The sequence below is a fragment of the Panthera onca genome, chromosome A2, assembly GCF_046562875.1.
Source record: "Panthera onca isolate mPanOnc1 chromosome A2, mPanOnc1 haplotype 2, whole genome shotgun sequence".
Classification (NCBI taxonomy): domain Eukaryota; kingdom Metazoa; phylum Chordata; class Mammalia; order Carnivora; family Felidae; genus Panthera; species Panthera onca.
In genome coordinates this window covers 35,921,749-35,943,008 of record NC_138340.1, presented here as the reverse complement: position 1 = coordinate 35,943,008, position 21,260 = coordinate 35,921,749, and the positions used below count along the sequence as shown (strand labels likewise).

General features: G+C 40.2%; 1 protein-coding gene across 5 annotated transcripts in view; it reads left to right on the top strand.

Annotated features, from left to right (window-relative positions):
* TAFA4 (TAFA chemokine like family member 4) overlaps window positions 1-15,742 on the top strand; it is a 174,011-nt gene extending 158,269 nt beyond the window's left edge. For 4 of the 5 annotated variants that reach the window (XM_060631544.3, XM_060631542.3, XM_060631545.3 and 1 more), the window contains 2 exons: window positions 6,950-7,033; window positions 14,657-15,742. In XM_060631544.3, the coding sequence (XP_060487527.3) occupies window positions 6,950-7,033; window positions 14,657-14,787 (215 nt within the window). In that variant the 3' untranslated portion in view covers window positions 14,788-15,742. Of the gene's footprint in view, window positions 1-6,949; window positions 7,075-14,656 lie in introns of all 5 variants that reach the window. The other variant, XM_060631546.3, reaches the window with a different exon arrangement.
* Window positions 15,743-21,260: the final 5,518 nt, after the last annotated feature.

Genomic DNA, 21,260 nt, shown 5'->3' with positions numbered 1-21,260 from the left:
TAATGTTGACATAGAAAGTGGAATCTCCTTACGCATTTCTGTTAATCTAGAGCACAGATACTTACCTTGTGTTTCCATTGCTTTTCCATAAAATCATAGCTTTTATTAGTTAAAAAGGGAGAAAAATTAGCTGTTGTTTTTCCTCCAATAAGTCCTTTTTTTTTCTTAGTTATAATTAACTTATAAAATCCTGCATTGTTGAAATGTGTCTGTCCCACACATTGGGGATTTGGGCAGAGGGGTGGGAAATTACTTGATTATAGCCAAGGCTACTTGGTTCCTACAGCAAACAACTATGTGGTTGGTGAGCATGTTTCCATTTGAATCTTCAACTGCCAAATATACGAAGCTGTTTAATGATGGGAACTGTATTCTTCACATTTATCAAAATACCACTGTACAGAGATAATGCTGAATGCTTTATGATAAAACGGGATAAATGTGTACTATGGTGAAGCATCATTTATTTTGTCAGAGTGAATGCTTTCTAAACATTGGGTTTAAAAAAGACTAATAAAAGCTGAGAAATGGGAGGCAGCTATTTTTTTTCTTCTTCTGATGCCCCAGTTTGTTTTCTGAGATGTCACAGATTACTTAGTTAAGGCCTAGAATTCCTGTTCATATTGTAGACAACTTGCGTGGCTTTATGGACTGTGTGATAAGTTACAGAGTCTGTCTTCAAGATGTGATTTCACAAGGTTTTGTGACTGGCTGTGTTCCATGATGCCACCTAAAAGACAAAGTGGGTTTCTGAGTTTTTCCCAGTGGCGGTAGGGTAAATGACAACAAGGTGTACTTTACAGAAGCACTGGGGGAGGTTGGAAGGATGTGCACCCTGCATACATTGGTTCATTGTATTTTAACTTAGCACATTGCGCCTGGCATGTCCTAGGTGCTGGGGAATAGCATGTTAATGGGACCTGGCCCTGCTTTCAAGGAGCTCAGTTTATGGGGAAAGAGAGACAAACTCTAGGAAATAAGGTACTTGAAGAGTAAGCAGATGTGGGGTCAGGGATGACATCCAGTGAGAAGCACTGGGTCTGATTTCACCAGGCAGGAGGGGAACTAAGTGGTGTAGTAGAAGTAGCTCGTTTGGGCTCTGAGGTGGTCATAGTTGAAGCTGGAGATGCAGGCAGAGCCTTTGCTATTAGAGACCTGCCATCAACTCAAATTTTAGGATTTAATTCCTGCCTTTGGCGAAGTTATATTCAAGGAGCAAGGTTGATCTCAAATACCCTAAAATTCCTGAAAAGGAACGATGTGATCTCTGAATTTGACGGGTCAGATAGGTTGTCAGCATAGGTTTCAGGGTGAGCCCTGGAGTAGCCAGGATTTGTGTGTGGGAGAGAGAGCAGTGAGAGTGAGCCAGAGAAACAGATTCAGAGAGAGATGATGCAGATTTTCGTCTTGGGGGATTGGCCACAGTGGAGGCAGGAGGGAAGATAAGGAGTAGAGGTGGCATTGTATTTACCATGCATTGGGATTATTTTCACCAGCCAAAGCTTTAATGAAGTCTCATGAACTAGCTCAGCTTCTCATCATGGGCTGAGTACATCTCTGTAACCAGAGTTAAAAAATTTTTTTTTCATGTTTATTATTTTGCAAGAGAGAGAAACCGTGCAAGTTGGGTGGGCGGGCAGAGAGAGGGAGACACAATCCGAAGCAGGCTCCAGACTCCGAGCTGTCTGCACAGAACTGGACTGGGGCTCGAACCCGTGGACGGTGGACCACAGCATGATGACCTGAGCTGAAATTGGATGCTTAGCTGACTGAACCACCCAGGCGCCCCTTTATTTTTGAGAGAGAGTGTGTGCAAGTGGGGGAGGGGCAGAGAAGGGGAGAGACAATCCCAAGCAGGCTCTGCACTGTCAGTGCAGAGACCCTTGCAGGGCTCACACTCAACCATTGGTGAGAAAGAGACCTTTAACTGACCGACCCACCCAGGCGCCCCCCCTCGATCAATGTTTCTTAACCAGGGGTGATTTTGGCCATCCTAGGGATATTTGATGATGTCTGGAAACACTTTGGGTTGTATACTGGGGGAGAGGGTGCTACTGGCATCTCGTGGGTTGAAGTCAGGGATGCTGGTGACAGTGTTATCATTTGCATGTATACCCCATACAATCGAGAATTATGGGGCCTCTAAAGGGCTACGATCAAGTAACTCTGCCTTAGAGGCAGGTCCCTGCTGTACATGGTTGTACTGTGTGAGCTTGCACGTAGTTTAGAAGACAAACCTAGATCCCAAAAGATCGTTCTGTACATATTTATCCACAGCTTCAGTCAGTACTCTGTGTACTTTGCGGAAAAAACAGTACCTTGTTATGTGTGAAGTGTGTGAACAAGTGAAAGGTTCTTGAACAAAAAATCGTGTTCTTAGGACTGCCTTTTTGCATGTTACCTGGGTCAGGTTGGAATGGCTTCTTTTCTTGAAATAACAAATCTAAATTGGCAGGTCTTCCCACCTGCCTACGTTTAAAGTTAACCAACGGCTTAAAGTTAATAAATCTTTCTTTAAGGTTAATTCGCCAAGAGCATCTTGAAATGACAATGTTAAGAACAAAGTAGCTAAGTATATTAGACACTCAGAGCATATTTTTGTGATCGTTTCTATTTTTAACACATCCATATTCTAGGAAGATGTGTTCTTCACCTTTCTGTCTGTAGTTTCAGCGTCAAAGTGTCCTTTTCTTTAGAAAAGCTTAACTGGGTATAAATACAACTGAACTAAGACAAAAAATGGAAGACCACCTCCTGAGAAGTGAGCCTGTTTGTTGGTAGTCTTATTCAAAGGTGGGTTTACGTAAATAGCTATATGAATACACATTGTGTTTTATGTCATGGAGTAATATTTAATTGGGACAAGGAATAGAAAAAAATCTCAATCTACTTTATGCAACAGAGAGGACGGAAAATGTACCAGGAACGAAATAGCTAATTGGTCCCATTATATTTTCACCTAGAAAACAGCATTACAGAAAACACTAGTCACTACCATAAAAGCAGAGCTTTAGGGTTTTTTGTTTTGTTTTGGGGTTTTGTTTTTTTTTTTTGTCTTCTTTCTGCATAAAACTAGAAATTCATTACAGGTTGGCAGCTTGAAGATAGGGATGTTTTGTATTTTCATAAGTCAGGAAGGCATGGGGCTTTCTAAAGAATTTTATTTTAAAAATAGAAGTGACAAGACACTTTCTCATTATGAAATTTTATAACAGGATAAAATAGAGACCTCCTACAAACTTATTTTCCTATGGAGACAAGGCTCAGTTAAGTGGGCAGATGTTCTCAAGAGTTATTTTAACAAAATCCTGCTCCTGGGTCCTTTGTTTCTACCCAAAGCTGAGCTCAGTACGCACTCAGAGCTTGACCTTCTGGGCTTTTTTCTAAAGATTTTTTTTAATGTTTGTTTATTTTTGAGAGAGAGACAGAGCACCAGCAGGGGGAGGGGCAGAGGGAGCCACAGAATCCCAGGTAGGCTCCAGGCTCTGAGCTGTCAGCACATAGCCGGACAGGGGGCTTGAAGCCATGAGCTGTGAGATCATGACCTGAGCTGAAGTTGGATGCTCAACCCACTGAGACACCCAGATGCCCGGACTTCTGGACTTTTTAATCACCTTATTCACTGGTGGGTGAAACCCTTAAATGGTCCTCACTTTAGCTGTGAGTTCTTTAGTCAGTCTTTAACCCATAAAGGAACTGGAAACTTTTCTTGTGGCTACTGTGGTGCTTCTCGTGAAGGTTTCCTTTCTGAAAGAGCATTTGTTGTTAAGTAAGTCTTTAACACACTTGTAGGGTCCCACGTATTCACTAAGATATGAAAATGATTTTTTTTAAGCAAATAGCAACCTATCCTGAAATTTAAAGTCTATTTTAAGGAACCTACTGTGAATCTGTCTTCAGAAAAATCACATTTTCCAGTTAAATGAAAGAAAACTGGTAAATAATTTCACAAGAGCTCGATCTTCCATGCTGTTATTTTATTTAAATAAATTTACGTTTTTAAAGTATTCTGAAACTATTTTACTCTTTTCTATAGTTAAGAATTGGCATTTTTTAAAATCCCCTCAAGCTCCTTTTCTAGATTTGGCATCAGAATTATCTTGGGACCCCATGAGGCCAATAAGGGCTTGTATTTCTCTGCTGTGAAGTTGAGATAGAAAGAATCAAATTATTTCCTCTGTAGGGAATTTACACCCAGATTTCTCAACTTATGCCTCACTTGGTCTCTTTCAGACTCCTTTTTGTCCCCAATGGTTTATCACCTGCCAGACTAGCTCTCCTGGGCACACAGTTTTCCCTTGGTTGTGGAACCACCTTACTAGAAACTTTCCATCGCTCCCTTCTGCTTGAGAAATCAAGTCTAATCTGGAATTGACATTAAGAGCCCCTGAAGGTTGCTTCTCAGACCACCTTGCTCAGCTGACTGTCCTTTGCTTTTCTGCTGACCCCTCACTGCAGCCACATGGACCTCCTCCTGGCTTTCTGGTGGGCCACTCCCTGTCTCAAAGCGCCAAGTGTCTTCACTTCCACAGATCACTTGTCATCTGTCTGAGCCTCTTTGGAATCCTCCATGAAGCCCTGACACCTGTCAGGTTGCCACTGCTGAGTGGCAGAGAATCTGCCTAAGAAAACTGTTTTAAAGATAAAAAAAAGTATTTTAAATTCAGCTGTAACTCTGTGTAAATATAACTAAGCTCTGTCAACATTTATATAACTTTTGCAGTCCTGCAGATGGAATTTTCAAATTGAGGGTTGGGAACCATCTCTTATTTACCTTTATATCCACTTGGGACCAACCTGAGGTATTCAGAAAATAATGAAGGACTGGTCAGCACATTGAATCTGGTCAAACTTTGTGTAGCCTATGGTAACCTAAACTATTATTGTAAATTGTGGTACAGTCGAAAGACTTGCAGATCAAGAGGAAGAAGCCTAGGTTCTCCTACCTCCTCCCTCATTTTACTTGCTTTGTGGAAGGCTCTTGTTTTTATTTCCGGAACCATCTGCCTCTGCTTCCTGCTGCTGAAGGTTGTTGGGACAATCATAAGAGCAACGGTATAGAAAAGGGCTTTGAAAATAACAAAGCTCCACTCAGTTTTAAGGTGAGACTTCTATAATATTTGTGACTGAAGAGCATACAGCTTTCTCCAACTTCACCCTACTATCTCTGTCTACTCAAGTTCATTGGCAATTTCTGCCAAAATAAGTAACCCATAGAGCTATATTCCTTTCTCAGTGTTGGCACCTTCTAACGTATGGTTTTTCTAGATCACAATTGTGCCTCATTTAGGGATTATTGGTTTTAATGGGACTCTAATCTGACAGTAGCACAGTATTGGGCCAGAATAAGGAATGGTGGTTTCGTGTAGAGTAAACACAATGTCTGGCCATTTCAGCTGATAATGAAATGGTCCTGTGCCCTAATCCTGCCATAGTGCTGTTGCCTGACAGGAGAAGAGTTTTTAATGCATGAGCTTGCTGTATTATCTACTTTTGTTTACTGCCTCTATACCTCTAGTTGTTTCTACTACAGCTCGCTGGTGTGAGGGAGGGGTATGAATACAACAAGGGTTGATGAGGGGGCTCCAGTGGTCGAATGCCTCTGTTCCAGTGTTGTTTGCCCAGTGTGACTTTGAGCCTCAGCCTTTTCTTCTCCATAAAATGAAGGAAATACATTTAGCAGGATGCCTGACCCTCAGTAAAAACTAGCTATTAGGAATTCTCAAGATTTGCTTGAAGTTGAGTTCAGACTTCCCAAGACATAGTAGTTTAAGTCACATCCATTGAGGTATTTTTTTTTTTTTTACCTTAGTGCTGCTATTTCAACAGAAAAACTGAGCTCTGCGTGCCTGGGTGGCTCTGTCAGTTAAGGATCTGACTCTTGGTTTCAGCTCAGGTTACGATCTCACAGTTTCATGAGTTCCAGCCTTGCATCAGGCTCTGCGGTGGCAGCATGGAGCCTGCTTGGGATTCTCTCTCTCCACCCCTCCTCCACTCACACTGTCTCTCTCAAAAATAAACAAACTTAAAAAAAATTAAAAACAAGAGAGAAACAGGGCTCAGCCACCCCATCTCCCTTAATCCACACACCGTACCTGCAGCCCTAGATCTCTGATCGGTACCAGCCTTCTGGCTGGGCCCACCTTTAAATATGAATCACATTCCCTTTTGTCCTTTGACTCTGTGAGAATACCTGGCCAAGTTGATGGAGTTTCCTTAACTTCTCGTAGTCTGCGTCCACACCTGGAGAATTCTTACTGGTAGATGTCAGCAGGGATGATGGGGTAAGGAGGAAAGAGAATTTCCAGGTGAGAGAACAAGCCTAGAATGTGGGCATGTGAGGGAGTACCAGGCTCGCCAACTTTTACTTGGCTTCCAGCTGTTGAGTTTAAGGAGTTATTCTACCACTTGCTGGACTGGCATGGAGAGATGAACCCCTCTGTGATGGAAACATTTACTGTTTTTAATCTGTGCCACTGGCAACAAAGCCCGTCAAATGTACTGACTTTGCCAGCTCAACATACACTGTTGTAACCTACAAAATGATGACCACACCAGTAGCTAACATTTTCTGACAACCCAGTGACTGGTCCATGGTTAGCCAAGACTTTGCTGTGGATTACCTTTATCTTCTTGACATCTGTGGTGAGGTTCTATTTTTATCCCCATGTTACAGATGAAGAAACTGAGTCCAGGAGGAGTTAAATAGCCTAAGGTCATGGGCGGGAAAAAAAAAAGCACAGCCAAATTCATACCCAGGCATGTTGTAAAGCTTGGGATCTCACTGTTTTCTAGAGCATGTGGCTGAACGCAGTCTTTAAATTGACTTACGTTGAAATAGTTCTTATTTACAGTCTGAAATCCGTATACTGATCCATCTGAGCTTTATGTTGTCCCTATTTGGAGGAAGAAACACCTTCACAAACACTGTTTGGCCTTTGTTTTCCAGCTTCCATCGTGATTCAGAAATGGTGGTGCCAGATGAATCCTTGCTTGGAAGGAGAGGATTGTAAAGTGCTTCCAGATTACTCAGGTTGGTCCTGTAGCAGTGGCAATAAAGTCAAAACTACAAAGGCAAGTATAGACAAACACAACTCTCATTTACAACTTCCCCAGGTTATTAACTATGTGGTGTCCCCCCTTCAGTTTATCCTGGCACCACCAGCGACGCTATTTTATGTTGATAAACCTCCTTGGCTGGTACCATCCCATTACTTTGGCCTTTTGAAAAGCCCATTGCCTAATATCACCCTTTATGTCAGATCGTATGGAGCAGGGACTTGCTGGATGAGTCACTCAATTCATTGCAGCTCCTTCGGGAGCCCACTTTAAAATAAAGGAATCAGAGTCGACAGCCAGCAATATCCAAACAGCATGGTGAGATTCCACATCCAGATGATTTGCTCAAGGAGGGATACTTCCTGTGAGGAGTAAGACTTATGTAACATTTGGATTTAAGTCAAGAGTTGTCTCTTCCAAGGATGTGCTTTCTAGTCCCCACACTTTCAGAAGTCTACCAGTGTCTACCCAGTTCTTGAGCCCAAAATCTTACTTCTTCCTTACCTCTCTATGTCCAGTCTGTTACTGGTCCCTGGGCTTGTTATTTCCATCTCCCTCCTTGAGCATTGGTCACCATCCTTACAACAGTGGTCCTGTCCCCACTGTGTCTCATGTTGATGCCTCACATCCACTCATGCTCCCTTTTTAGGTCATTCTCCATATGAGGACCACAATCACATTTGTGAAATGCAGATATTCCTAGCTAGTCTGCCTGCCTATCTGGGTCTTAATAAATAACCTGGGAAGTCACATCCCATCATTCTTTTGTTTGTTTGTTGGTTTCAGTCTTCTGTTAGTACCTCTTACCATGGTGCCTTTGCAATTGCAGAGAAAGGTGTTCTTCATGGAATGTGCTTCCCCCCCTCTTTACTCCTTAACCATTATTTCTTTAGAATCCTTCACTGACGGGATCCATGTCTCCTCTATCTTTCAACATTTACTATGGTTATACTTTCCATGGAAAGGGATAGTTAGGTTTTTAGTACCTAGAGTGTTCTAAGAACAGACATGTGAAGTCAGGGCTCATGTCGATTTTCAGTTACCTTCATAGTCCCAATAAGTTTTTTGAAGAGAAAGTAATAAAATTGAAAAAAAAGTAATAACATTGGTCATTCTAATGAAAGAATAAATTTAGAACAATGATAACATTTATAAACAACTATAAAGATAAATTTTAGCTGGCATCAAATACAAGATCAGCAGTAGTATAATTGTCAACTTTTGTTAGTAATATAAAGGTGACTGAATGACCTGATAAAGGCATATCTCATTTTATTGTGCTTTGCACATACTGTTTTTATGATTTGTTGTTGTTTGTACAAATTGAAGATTTGTGACAACCTCGTGTCAAGTAAGTCTGTTGGCATCATTTTTTCCAATAGCACTGGCTCACTTGGTGTCCCTGTGTCACATTTTGGTAATTCTCACAGTATTCCAAATCCTTTCATTATTTGCTATGGTTATCAGTGATCACTGATGGTACTATTGTAAGTTTAGGGTGGCACCCCTTTGTGCGTTCAGTTCCCCTCGCTTCCTCTCCTTGGGCCTCCTTATTTCCCGACACACAACAATATTGAAAGTGGGCCAATTAATAACCCTACATGGGCCTCTAAGTGTTCCAGTGAGGGGAAGAATCACATGTTTCTGACTGTAAGTCAGAAACTAGAAGTGATTAAGCTTAGTCAGGAGGCCTGACACAGGTAGCCAAACTGTGAATACAAAGGCAAAACTCATGAAGGACATTTAAAAAATCTACTCCAGTGAACCCCTTCCATGGAGAAAGTTTTAGTGGTCTGAATAAAACCTCCATCTAGCCACAATATTTCCTTAAACCAAAGTCTGATCCTGACCAAGGTCCTAACTCTTTAATTCTATGAAGGTACAGAAGAAAAGTCTGCAGCTAGCAGATATTGGTCAATGAGGTTTAGCAAAGAAGCCATCTCCATAACATACAAGTGCAAGGTGAAGCAGCAACTTATCTAGAAGTTCTAGCTAAGACAATGAAGGTGGCTACTCAAAACAGCCGATTTTCATTGTAGACCAAACAGCCTTCTAGTGAAAGAAGATGCCATCTAGAACTTTCATAGCTAGAGAGGAGAAGTCAATGCCTAGACAGGCTGACTGTCTTGTTAGGGGGCTAATGCAGCTGGTAACTTTAGGCTACAGACAGGACTCATTTGCCATTCCAAAAACTCCTAGGGTCCTTAAAAATTAGGCTCAATCTACTCTGTCTGCTCTACAAGTGGAACAAAGCCTAGATGACAGTCCCTCAGTTTACAAGTTGGTTTACTGAATATTTAAAACCCATTATTGAGACCTCTTGCTTATAAAAAAGATTCCTTTCAGAACAATCTACCTCGTCACCCAAGAGCTCTGATGGAGATAGATAATGAGATTAATGTTGTTTTCATGCCTGCTAAAATGACTTCTTGATCCATGGGCTACAGAATGGATGTTATTTTGACTTTCATCAGGCTATAGCTGCCACAGGTAGTGATTCCTGTGATTGATCTGGGCATTCTAGATGCCATGAAGAACATTTCTCATTCCTGGAAAGAGGTCAGAATTAACAGGAATTTGGAAGAAGTTGCTTTTAACACACATGGACAGCTTTGGGGTATTCAAGTCTTCAGTGGAGGAACTAACTGTGGATGTGGCAGAAACAGCAAAAGAATTAGAAATGGAGCCTGAAGATGGGACTGAATTGCTGCCATGTCATGAGAAATCTTAAGAGATGAAGACGTGCTTCTTATGGTGTAGCAAAGAAGGTAGTTTCTTGAGATGGAACCTACTCCTAACGAAGATGCTCTGAAGATTGTTGACCTAACAACAAAAGACTTAGAATATGACATCAACTTAGTTGAGAAAGGCAATGGCAGGGTTTTAGAGGATTGACTCCCATGTTGAAAGAAGTTTTGTGGGTAAAATGCTATCAAACAGCATGGCGTGCTCTAGAGAAAGCCTTCATGAAAGGAAGAGTCAGTCAATGTCACCCAACCCTTAGCAACCGCCACCCTGATTAGTCAGTGCCATCAACACAGAGGCAAGGCCCTCCACGGTTAAAAAGATTATGACTGGCTGAAAGCTCAGATGATAGCATTTTTTAGCAATGAAGTATTTTTAAACTAAGGCTGGTACATTGCTTTTTTAGACCAAATGTTGCACACTTAACAGACTACACTGTAGTGTAAACATAACTCTTACATGCACTGGGAAACCAAAAAATTAATTTGGCATGCTTTCTTGTGATACTCATTTTGTTGTGCTATTTGCTTTATGGCAATACTTGCTTTACTGGGGTGGTCTGGAGCCGAACCTGCTGTATCTCTGAGGTATGCCTGTGTATACTTTTATATCCACAGCAGTGGACGTTCATGGAGTCCCTTGTTGGTGGACGAAAGAGGTTAGCATTCCCCATCATTTCTAATTAACTTCCAATCTATATAAACCCAAGTGTGCTTGCTAAGCAAACCCTGCCTTAAAATAATTCCACTATCCTTCCCCCCACCCTGGCCCTTTTCAGCCCCTTTTCCCCCTTCCCTTCCTGAATAAAAATGTTGGAGCTTCCAAGGAGCTAGCATATTAGATCCATCAATGATAAAAATGTCTTCTTATCCTATTTCTTGTGAACAAAGAAATAACATTTAGAAGATTATTCTTGTATTGATTCTTATATGTGAATATAAAACAAGACCATGAACACAAGCCAACTATGTTCCGGAAAAGAATGTGTCTAAGTAGTCTCTTGCTGGGGAGGCTCCCTCTCTATTTGTGTGCAGTTAGAGCATTTGCAGGAAGCAGACCTTTAGGGGCATTTTGGCTCTGTCTGCTGGGAATATAAGTTTGCTCTAGCTAAAACCTCAACGGTAGTGACATTTCATTTGGAACTTCTAAAAGTTGTAGAAACACAATACAGTTCCCTAAGCCATAATGATACTTAGCTGCTTTTTTTTTTTTTTTTTTTTTTTTTAGTGATATGCCACTTGAGAATAATCTCAAAGTAGTAAAACTTTGTTTCCTTTATTAATCCAACTCATTGTGGCTTGAACTGCATAAAACATTTTATGTCTTTTATGGTTCTTATGAACACAGAGCAAATTCATTTGTGGAGGTGTGACTGGCTTCTGGGAAGAACTTGGTGCCCCGAGATTGTCTTTTTCATAAAATAGATACTAACCTTACCCATAAGTGAGACAGCGGTCCTACAATGGTTGAGGGATTACAGTTCTAGGGGGGATATTAACTGTGTGACAAAATAGTTTTCATTTTCCTTAAACAATTCCTGCACACCAACATCAACACGTGGAAAGGCTAAAAAGTAAGATGATCTGCAGTAAGAGACCTATGTCAGAATTTTATTTTTCATTTAAATGCAAATAAGTTGAGAGATTAACAGATTTAGATGAAGATCAGAAAACAAGGGGGACAGTTTCCTAGGAAGCCATGCTGTCTGTTCCAGGTGTAAAAGGTCGGCAGTGAGTTTATTGTGCCTGGATAGCTCTTGGTATTCGCAGAGAGCATTCACCTACTAGTTCTTGTGGAAAAAATACAACTTTCACTGTCATTCTGCCTCAGTTTTCCTCGTCTTCATTTGGAGTCGTTCGTGTTAAAGCTCCGAACAATTGCACACAATGTTGTTTCAGCACGAAAGCCAGCCACTGTCCAGGGCTATTTGATGTTTGAAAATGGAAATAAATCGTACTGAATTTCAAGAAATTTTAGATGTTTAAGGTTTTATTTTTCCAACATCTAAGGGTAAAGAGCTATGCCTTTGGAGCAGTTCTCAACCGGGGGCAGTTTTTCCATCAAGGGTCATTTTTAGATGCCACACGTTGTGGGAATGGGGGTTGTTCAGACATCTTGTGGGTAGAGGCCAGACAGGTTGTAAAAATCTTAAAATGCATAGGAGGGGTCCCCCATAGCAAAGAATTAACTGGATCCAAATGTATTTTTTTCCGGTAGCTCTTGGTAAGCATCCTACCTGATTCTCTTACTTCTTCTAAGTTTGCATTCTCTGCATGCTTCTAGTATTTCATATTAGAAAAGGAGAGAGAAGAGTTAAATGAGGCTTTCTCGGCTATACCATCTCTTACCCTTAAGATCTAAGATGACCCGTTCTTATGGTATCTGCCTGAAAACACCCTGTGAATGGTACCTTTCTCTGTTTCTTAGGCTACCGCTATGAATCATCTTCATTCTCTTTTGCTGCATTATTATAATAATTATTTAATGGTAACAGTAGCTTCAGAAAACTCATCCTAGGGGGGTCCTTGTACCTACTGTTTTGAGCCACACTCCTTGGATAGTCTGGTATAGTAAGTCTGGGTTGGGGCAAACCATTCTTAAAAAGTGCTTCATCCGTTGATTGTCACTTAACCAGGCCCCACACCTGCTCTGTTTTTGCTGTAGTGCTGTTTTCTGTGTTTCCAGGGTAAATTCCTTGCCCAGGTTTCTCCTTGGTGAGAGACCATCAATGGATCCCCATGGGTAACAGAAAATAGAGTGTAAGCATCTTGAGGTCAACCCCTAAATGTGACTCCCCCAATAGACCATGTATTTCCATACCCCCACTGCTACCTCATTCATCACTTCTCTTTTCTAAAATTCTAGTTGTCTTTTAAGTTCCAGCTGAGATGGTTCCTTTCCCCTGAGGTCTTGTCTTTCCTGATCCCTGTGGAGTAGAGCTAGTATTGGCATGTTAGCAGTGTGGTATCCACCGAATTTCAAAGTGACAATGAACCTTACATATACAATTAGCAAAATGAAAACTTTACAGGAAAATAAATGCTAAAGAATCCTGTCATTCAACTTGAGATTGGCTCCAAAATGAGCTGGGCATGGAAAGGAAGCTTCCTTAAATAAGATGCATTGAGAATTACATCCTCCATCTGTACTTAGATCCAGAAAGAGCTAATGTGGCAGTAGCCACCATTTCATGAGGTTAATCACAGGACAAGCACCGGGTCATGGCATTCACGGTTCACTCACTCTTCACTATAAATGAAGGGAGAAGATGCTACTTAAACATTTACCAGCCGAAGAAGCTCAGGCAGTGATACTCCTCCCCATCAGAAAAAGACCGGTGTTCAAGATTAAGACTCTGGAGTAGTTCCTGAATCCTCATTCTCTCCCTCCTTTGTGCTGTTGGCTTTGCCTTTCAGCACTTCTACCAAACTGATCCTCTTAAGTTGACAGTCCAGCCATGCACCCCTTGTCTCACTTTTGTACCTGAGGTGGAGAAAGGCCTTAGTTTTTCCCCCTAGGTAGTCAGGACTCCCTCTCATCACTCCAGATTCTCCTCATCTGGCAATCCTCTAGAAATCTCAAGACTTCTACCCACCTGGCCTTAGTATCTTTTTTTTCCTCCCTAGCGTATATCACGTTCTGACATATCCTTTCTTTGTCTCTTCATCCATCCCTTTCTTCTAGAATAAGAATCACTAAGCTGTGGCTTGCAAGCCACATCCAGCCTTTGGCCTGTTTTCCTAAGGTCTGTGAGCTAAGAATGCTCTGTACACTTTTAAATGGTTGGAAACAAAAGGAAAAAAAAATTCATAACATGAAAATTACATGAAATCCTAACTTCAGTGTCTACAGCTCAAATTTTATTGGGATAAAACAGTGCCCATTAGTTTACATTGCTGTCTTGTCTATGCTCCTTTTGTGCTATAAAGGCTGAGTTAAGTAGTTGTGACAATGACTATATGGCCTACCAAGGTGAATGTATTTACTATCTGGTCCTTTATAGAAAAAGTATGCTAGCCCTATTGTAGATAAACTCCATGAGGACAGGTTTTTGTTGTGTTTGCTCTAGTATTCCCAGCACAAACAAAAGAGCAACTCTTTTGTAAAATGTATAAAATAAAGGCTTTATGTCAATTGACAGCAAATCTGAGGTTTGAATAAATAATTGATTGGGTCTAAAGACCAGGCAGGATGACTCTGTCATCAAGTAATATCTTTTTATGTTATAGGCAGGTTCACATCTTAAGCTTTTGGTTTTTTTTCCCTCTAGCTTGTGTATGGATTATCTAACCTGTAAAATACATTACCAAATAAAACTATAGAAACTGCTGATTTATTCTAAGTATTTAAAAGTAGAGAAAATAGTAAACTTCTTAATGAAGATCTGTTTGCAGTCATTATGGCAGTTTTCTAAAATAACCTATTTTTTAAAATAAAAGTTAACTACATTAAAAAGTAACAAAGGTAGCATTTTGATCTTGACATACATGGATCTTAACTGGCATTCATTTGAAAAAATTTAGTGCCTTCAAGAAAGCATCCTCAACATGCATGAGTTAACTTGATGGGCAATGAATGTACCTAATCTGATGGGGTTTTGATAACTCTAAAAAAAACCAAGCTAAGGTACATAATATCGTGTTGTGCAAGTCTTTGTGCATGTTTTCTTTGCAACCTGAAAGTAAGAAATGTAAAGGATTTGAACAGGTGATTTGGTGAGGTGGGTTACAAATAAAGGAACAATGTGCCAAACGGTGCACAAATGACATAGACAGGGACTTACGGGTCTGGTAGGTAGAAGGGACCTTTTTTGGTGGGGCTGAGATACTGAATGCTCACTTACTTGTTTTAGGTAACACGGTAGCAAAGACAGATGTGCTTAACGTGGGAGGAGCAACAGGATGCAGAAGTCTCCTATTTGGATTACCATCCTCGCTGGTTTGTGGAAAATCGTCTTGGATTTCAGCAACATCACATTTGTAGAAGTATGCTGTACGGAGTGTCATTCACTTAACTGTCCCAGCCCTCTCGGCTTCATGATTTTATTACATTGAATTATAGCCACGGGCTGCCACACAATTCACATCCTATCTGGATCCCAAGGACCAAACCTCCAAGAAACCCTGGAGGAACAAAGCAGAGACTTCAAAGTGGATCTTCACTGGGTCTTCTGTTTCTTTCTGCCTTCACAAAGGAGCGTGGACGGGTTCACAGGGTTCTTATTCCGGTCTTCTTTTGAACTTTTCCTTTAGTCCTTGCATTAAAGTGGTTTCAAAGGGGTCTAAGTATCAAAATGCTTTGGCAAAACATATTTGCAGGTGTAGATCAATGAAAACTCTGATTAGGGAAGAAAATTTATTTTCTAAATCTTAATGAATAGACTTGGTGGGGTTCTTGTGTGTGCATTTGTATTTTTGCTTTAGAGCGTTTAAATGTTTGCACTTTAAGTTCTGTTGTCAGGTTAGCAGAAATAAAATAACATTTTAACATCAGTACACCATTTTACTGAGTGCTAAGGAAGTGTATCAGCTCCAATATTTTATAACCAAAGCTTGATCATGACATATTCACAAAAGAAATAACACCTGTGGGGATTTTTATGGCTTAAGGTATAGTCATAGAAGTAAATTATTTAAAATCTGAAACAGTCTCTGTTTAGATCAAGGGTGATTTCTGAGATCCAGTTTATGTCACTTAAAATATTTTGTTAACCCTTAGAAGTCTTGAAATGTTTGATTTTTAGACTGTAAATGATTTATTCACTTAGCACTTTTCTCATTTGTTATTTTTTTAAATGTAAGTAAAATCTGAGTCATTTTCTCTTGGTTTAATGATTTTGCAGCAGACGTGTGTCTGCACAGTCTCAGATGCTGTCATGGAGAAATATATTACAGATGAAAAGTGACCCAGATTTTAAATGCATAATGTCATTGAAACATCTACTACTGTAATAACTGATAGATTTTATAAAGAAATGCCAAAAACATCCTTTCTGCACTATTAATTATCCTTGTCCTTTCACAGTCATTGGGGAAAACAGTACTATAACATTTATAGGGGCAACAAGTATGTCTATTTTAGTCTTGCAAAAAGAATGGAAATGGCTGACATGCACTTGTTGGCTAACTTTGAATTTGGATGCTTACCAGAATTATTACTGTCCTACGAGTAAGTAAAAAAGTCACTCTGCTGATGGCACATAAATTTTTGTGATTTTATTGCCTTAAATGCAAATGTGAAAAATCACTTAAAATTACATTTAATTGTGGGCGTGTCAACTGTATGGCAAACTTGAGACCTATACACGTAGCATTCAAGATCATTTAAAACCTAGGGAAATTTGATTAAGTGTAGGGCCCCACATGATGTTTTAGGCATTCTCTGCTGCCTTTGGTATAGGACCCTCCACGGTAAGAACAGAGAGTTTAAAAAGTCAATTTTATGGCACATGAAAGAATGTGTCTTTTGCACACACATCTGATCTTGTCCACCAAATAAGATCAAGTACAAATGACACTGCTTCACCTTGAGATACATTTCTACTACTTTGGGGGGGAATAAATGGTCCATTAGGGAAAATGGTGGGTATTAGAGCTGCCATTCTCATCCATTATTGCTTCAAAGTGTACTTTTTATTGAGTTCAAAAGTTAGTCCTGAAATGAAGCCTACTTGGAGAAGCATTTTAATGTTATCAGCCCTATACCATTCCTATAAGGAGGTGCATAAGATAGGTTTGCTTTGAATCCTAGAATACATAGAACACTATTGATGGAGTTGTGAGAACATGATTAATGGCAGCATTAAGCCCTCTGATTGTGGCACTTGTGATCTCAACACCTGCAGACTTTCAATTCTTAGATCTAAAAACGTGAAGCTGCCCTGCAAGGTTGTAGACTTAGCCTTTGACTCTGCAAAGGCAGCAGCAACCTCCTAGATTTTATAGCTCTTCTTCAGATCCAGATGTGTGGCTCTGAAGTGTATGGACCTCAACTCTATACAGGTAGAACTCCATTCATAAGCTAAATTCAACAAACAGTTAAAGAACCTTCCCAAGACCCCCAAATCATCTACCCTTATACACACAAATCCATTTTTTCTTTTCAACTTGGCAGGTCTTTATGAATATTCCCATTGTATGGAATTTAAGACCCCATAAAATTAAACTTACCCACACTCACATAGTTACTACTAGAAATTTTATGAGAGGGGCGCCTGGGTGGCGCAGTCGGTTAAGCGTCCGACTTCAGCCAGGTCACGATCTCGCGGTCCGTGAGTTCGAGCCCCGCGTCAGGCTCTGGGCTGACGGCTCGGAGCCTGGAGCCTGTTTCCGATTCTGTGTCTCCCTCTCTCTCTGCCCCTCCCCCGTTCATGCTCTGTCTCTCTCTGTCCCAAAAATAAATAAAAAACGTTGAAAAAAAAAAATTTAAAAAAAAAAAATAAAAAAAAAAAAAAAAGAAATTTTATGAGAGCTTTTCAGATAACATACTAACCCTGTGTCCTAGGGTGTCAGGGACATGGGTGAGTCTTAGAATCTGGCTAGTAGCTGACCTAGTTTATCAGGGTCCAGCACCACACTGTTTGCCACAGTCTTATAATGTGCCAGTACACTGATGAAAAATCGTACTGCTGGCATTTTTGAATTGGGTGCAAGGAGATGGTCCTTTAAGCCTAAGAAGTCTCAGAACTCACTTCTTCCTATGGACACACCACATCTACAACTAAATATAGAGCAATTTCTACTGAAGAAGAACCAAAGGTTCATTGAACAGCTTTGGCATAAGCAATGACAGGGGGACCACATAAAGTAGGCTAGGACAGATGGATACATGGTAATGATGGGAACACCAGCCCTGATGTGATGATCTGCACTAGGGAGGGCTATCACTGAGAGACCTGTACACACACTCACCTGCCCCAGGCACTGCCATTTAAAATGCAACTACACTGGAAGTGAAGGAAAGCCATTTACAACCCTACAGCATAAACCAGAGTGTGGGAACTCTGAGGTTTTAGGTGCCACCAGGCACTACTGTTTATGTAACCCCCTACCTTCATAGTACCCTGAGCCTGCACCACCCATTCCACCAAGGTAGCCTCAGTGTATGCTCTGGGCCTCCCCTGGCCTGTGCTCAAACCAGCCATCCTGCCAGGGCAGCCCTAGCACAGAACACCCAAGAACCCCCTCAGGCCTGCACCACTTGAGCCATCCTTCAAGGGTGGCCCCATCAAAGAGCCATCAGGCAGAGTGCCCACTTCTGCTTCAGTTCCAGCTATCCCTCCAGGGACATGCCCTGAGAAGCCCAGCCCATGGTTATAGTTCCAGCTGTCCTGCCAAGGTTGATCCAGTTTACAGCACCCTGGGACCTTGTGGTCCATGTCCACTCCAGCTGCAGTTATCCTGCCAGGGTGGCCCTGGTGCAGCACCACCTGGAGCCCTCCGGCCTGCACCTGATTCAGCTTAGACTGCTCAAAGCCACCAGGCACAGACAGCATCTACACTGGGGATGCTCCAATGCAAGGTGACTCTTTCAAGATTGGGAGAGATAGGTGTTCTCCATAATAAGTGTTCACAGATACAAACACAGAAAGTTAAAAAAAAATGAGACTGAGGAATACATTATAAGCCAAAGAACAATATAACCCCTGCCCCCCAAAACTCTCATGAAACAGAGGTAAGTAATTTACCTGATAAAGAATTCAAAGTAATGGTCATAAAGATGCCCATTCAACACACAACTCCAGAGAAGAATGGAAGAACAGAGTGAAAGACTGTTAGTATAAGAATGTAACAAGTCACAAAGTTGAAGAACATAATAACTTGATATGAAAAATATACTAGAGGGAATCAACTACAGATTAGATGATAAAGGTCAGTAATCTGGAAGAGAGAACATTGGAAATTACCCAGTCAGAAGACCTAAAAGAATTAAAAAATGAGACTAGTTGGACCTCTGGGACAACATCCAGCATATTAACATTTACATTATATTGATCCCGGCAGAAGAATAGAGATAAAGGGACTAAAAACCTTTTTTTGAAGAAATAATGGGTGAAAAGTTCGCTAACCTGGGGAAGGAAACCAACATCTGGGTCCAGAAAGCAGTCTCAAAGAAGAACCCAAAGAGATCCAAACCAAAACATAATATAAAAGCGAAAGTTAAAGAGAAAACCTTAACACAGCAAGAGAAAAACAAATAGTTGCATATAAAGGAAACCTTGTCAGACTATCAGCTGATTTTTCAGTGGAAACTTTGAGGCCAGAAAGAAGTGGCATACTACATTCAAAGTGCTGAAAGGGAAAACTTAAAACCAAGAATACTCCACCTGGTAAAATTTATCATTCAGAATTTAAGGTGAGATAAAGAGTTTCCCAGAGAACCAAACCAGCTTTATGACAAATGTTAAAGGGTCTTCTTTAAGCAGGAAAAGACTTAACTAGAAATTAGAAAATACATAAAAGAAAAATATCTCAATGGTAAAATGAAATATATAGTAAACAGTATGTCAGTCCCTTGAAAAGTTAGTATAAAGGTTAAAAGACAAAAAGTTAAAACCAACTCTAACAATAAATAGTTAAGGGATATACAAAATAAAATGAAGTAAAATAAGACATCAAAGTAGAGAGATTAAAAATGTGGAGTATTGGGACACCTAGGTAGCTCAGTTGGTTAAGTGTCTGACTTTGGCTCAGGTCATGATCTTGCAGTTCATGAGTTCAAGCCTCACATCTGGCTCACTGCTGGCATTGCAGAGCCCACTTCCGATCCTCTGTCCTTCTCTGTCTCTGCCCCTCCCATGCTTGCAATCTCTCAAAAAAAAAATGTGGGGTATTAAAATAAATTAGAACTTAAGCAACTACCAGCTTAAAATAGACTGCTACATATGTAAATCACTATCTATGTTCCTCATGATAGCCACAGGCCAAACACCTACAGTAGATATACAAAATATAAAGAGAAAGGAACCCAAACATAACACTAAAAAATACCGTCAGGGGCGCCTGGGTGGCTGAGTTGGTTGAGCGTCCGACTTCTGCTCAGGTCATGATCTGACAGTTTGTGGGTTCGAGCCCCACGTCGGGCTCTGTGCTGACAGCTTAGAGCCTGGAGCCTGCTTCGGATTCTCTGTCCCTCTTTCTCTCTGCTCCTCCCCTGCTCATGCTCTGTCTCTCTCTCTCTCTCTCACAAGATAAAATAAAACATTAAAATTTTTTTTAAATACCATCAAATCCCAAGGGAAGAGATTGAAAGAAGAAAGGAAGAACTGCAAAAACAACCAGAAAACAACTAACAAAATATCAATAAGTATATACCTTTTAATAATTACTTTAAAATAAATGGGCTAAATGCTCCAATCAAAAGGCATGAAGTGGCAAAATGGATAAAATCAAAACAAAACCTATCAATATGCTGCCTACAAGAGACTCACTTCACATTTACAGACATACACAGACTCAAAGTAAAAAGACGGATAAGGGATTCCAAGGAAAGGGAAATAGAAAGAAAGCTAGAGTAGCAATACTTCTATCAGACAAAGCAGAGTTTAAAACAAAAACTGTAACAAAAGACAAAGAAGGGCAATACATAATGATAAAGGAGTCAAACCAAGAAAAGGATATAACATTTATATATTTATGTACTCAACATAATACATATTTTAAATATAAAAAGCAAATGTTAACAGACATAAAGGGAGAAATTGAGAGTAATAAAGGAATAGTAAGGGACTTTAACACTCCACTTACTTCGATGTAGAGATCATCTAGACAGAATCAATAAGGAAACATTGGCCTTCATTGATACTTTAGATCAGATGGACTTAATAGATATATATAGAACATTCCATCCCCAAACAGCAGAAGACACATTCTATTCGAGTGCGTATGGACATTCTCCAGGACAGAGTGCATATTACACCACAAAACAACTCTCAATGAATTTAAGATTTAAAAAAAGGTCACTTATTCTAATCACTTTTTTAGTTTGTATGAAACTAGAAATCAATTACAACAAGAAAAAGTGGGGAAAACGCACAAACACATGGACACTAATATGTTATTAAACAACCAAAAGGTCAATGAAGAAATCAAAGAGGAAATTAAAAAATAACTTGACACAACTAAAAATGGAAACACGGCTTTCTTAAGTGTATGGGATACAGCATAAGCAATTCTAAGAGAGAAGTTCATAGTGATGCAGGTGTACCTCAACAAACAAGAAAAATCCCAAATAAACAATCTAACTTTATACCTAAAAGAACTAGAAAAAGAGGAAACAAAAGCCTAAGTTAGTAGAAGGAAGGAAATAATAAAGATCAAAATGAGAATAAGTGAAAGAGACCAAAAACATACTAAGAAAAGATCAACAGACCAAATGGGTTCTTTGAAAAGATATACAAAATGAATAAACCTCTAGCCAGACTAATCAAGAGGAAAAAAAAAAAAGGTTGAGGGCCA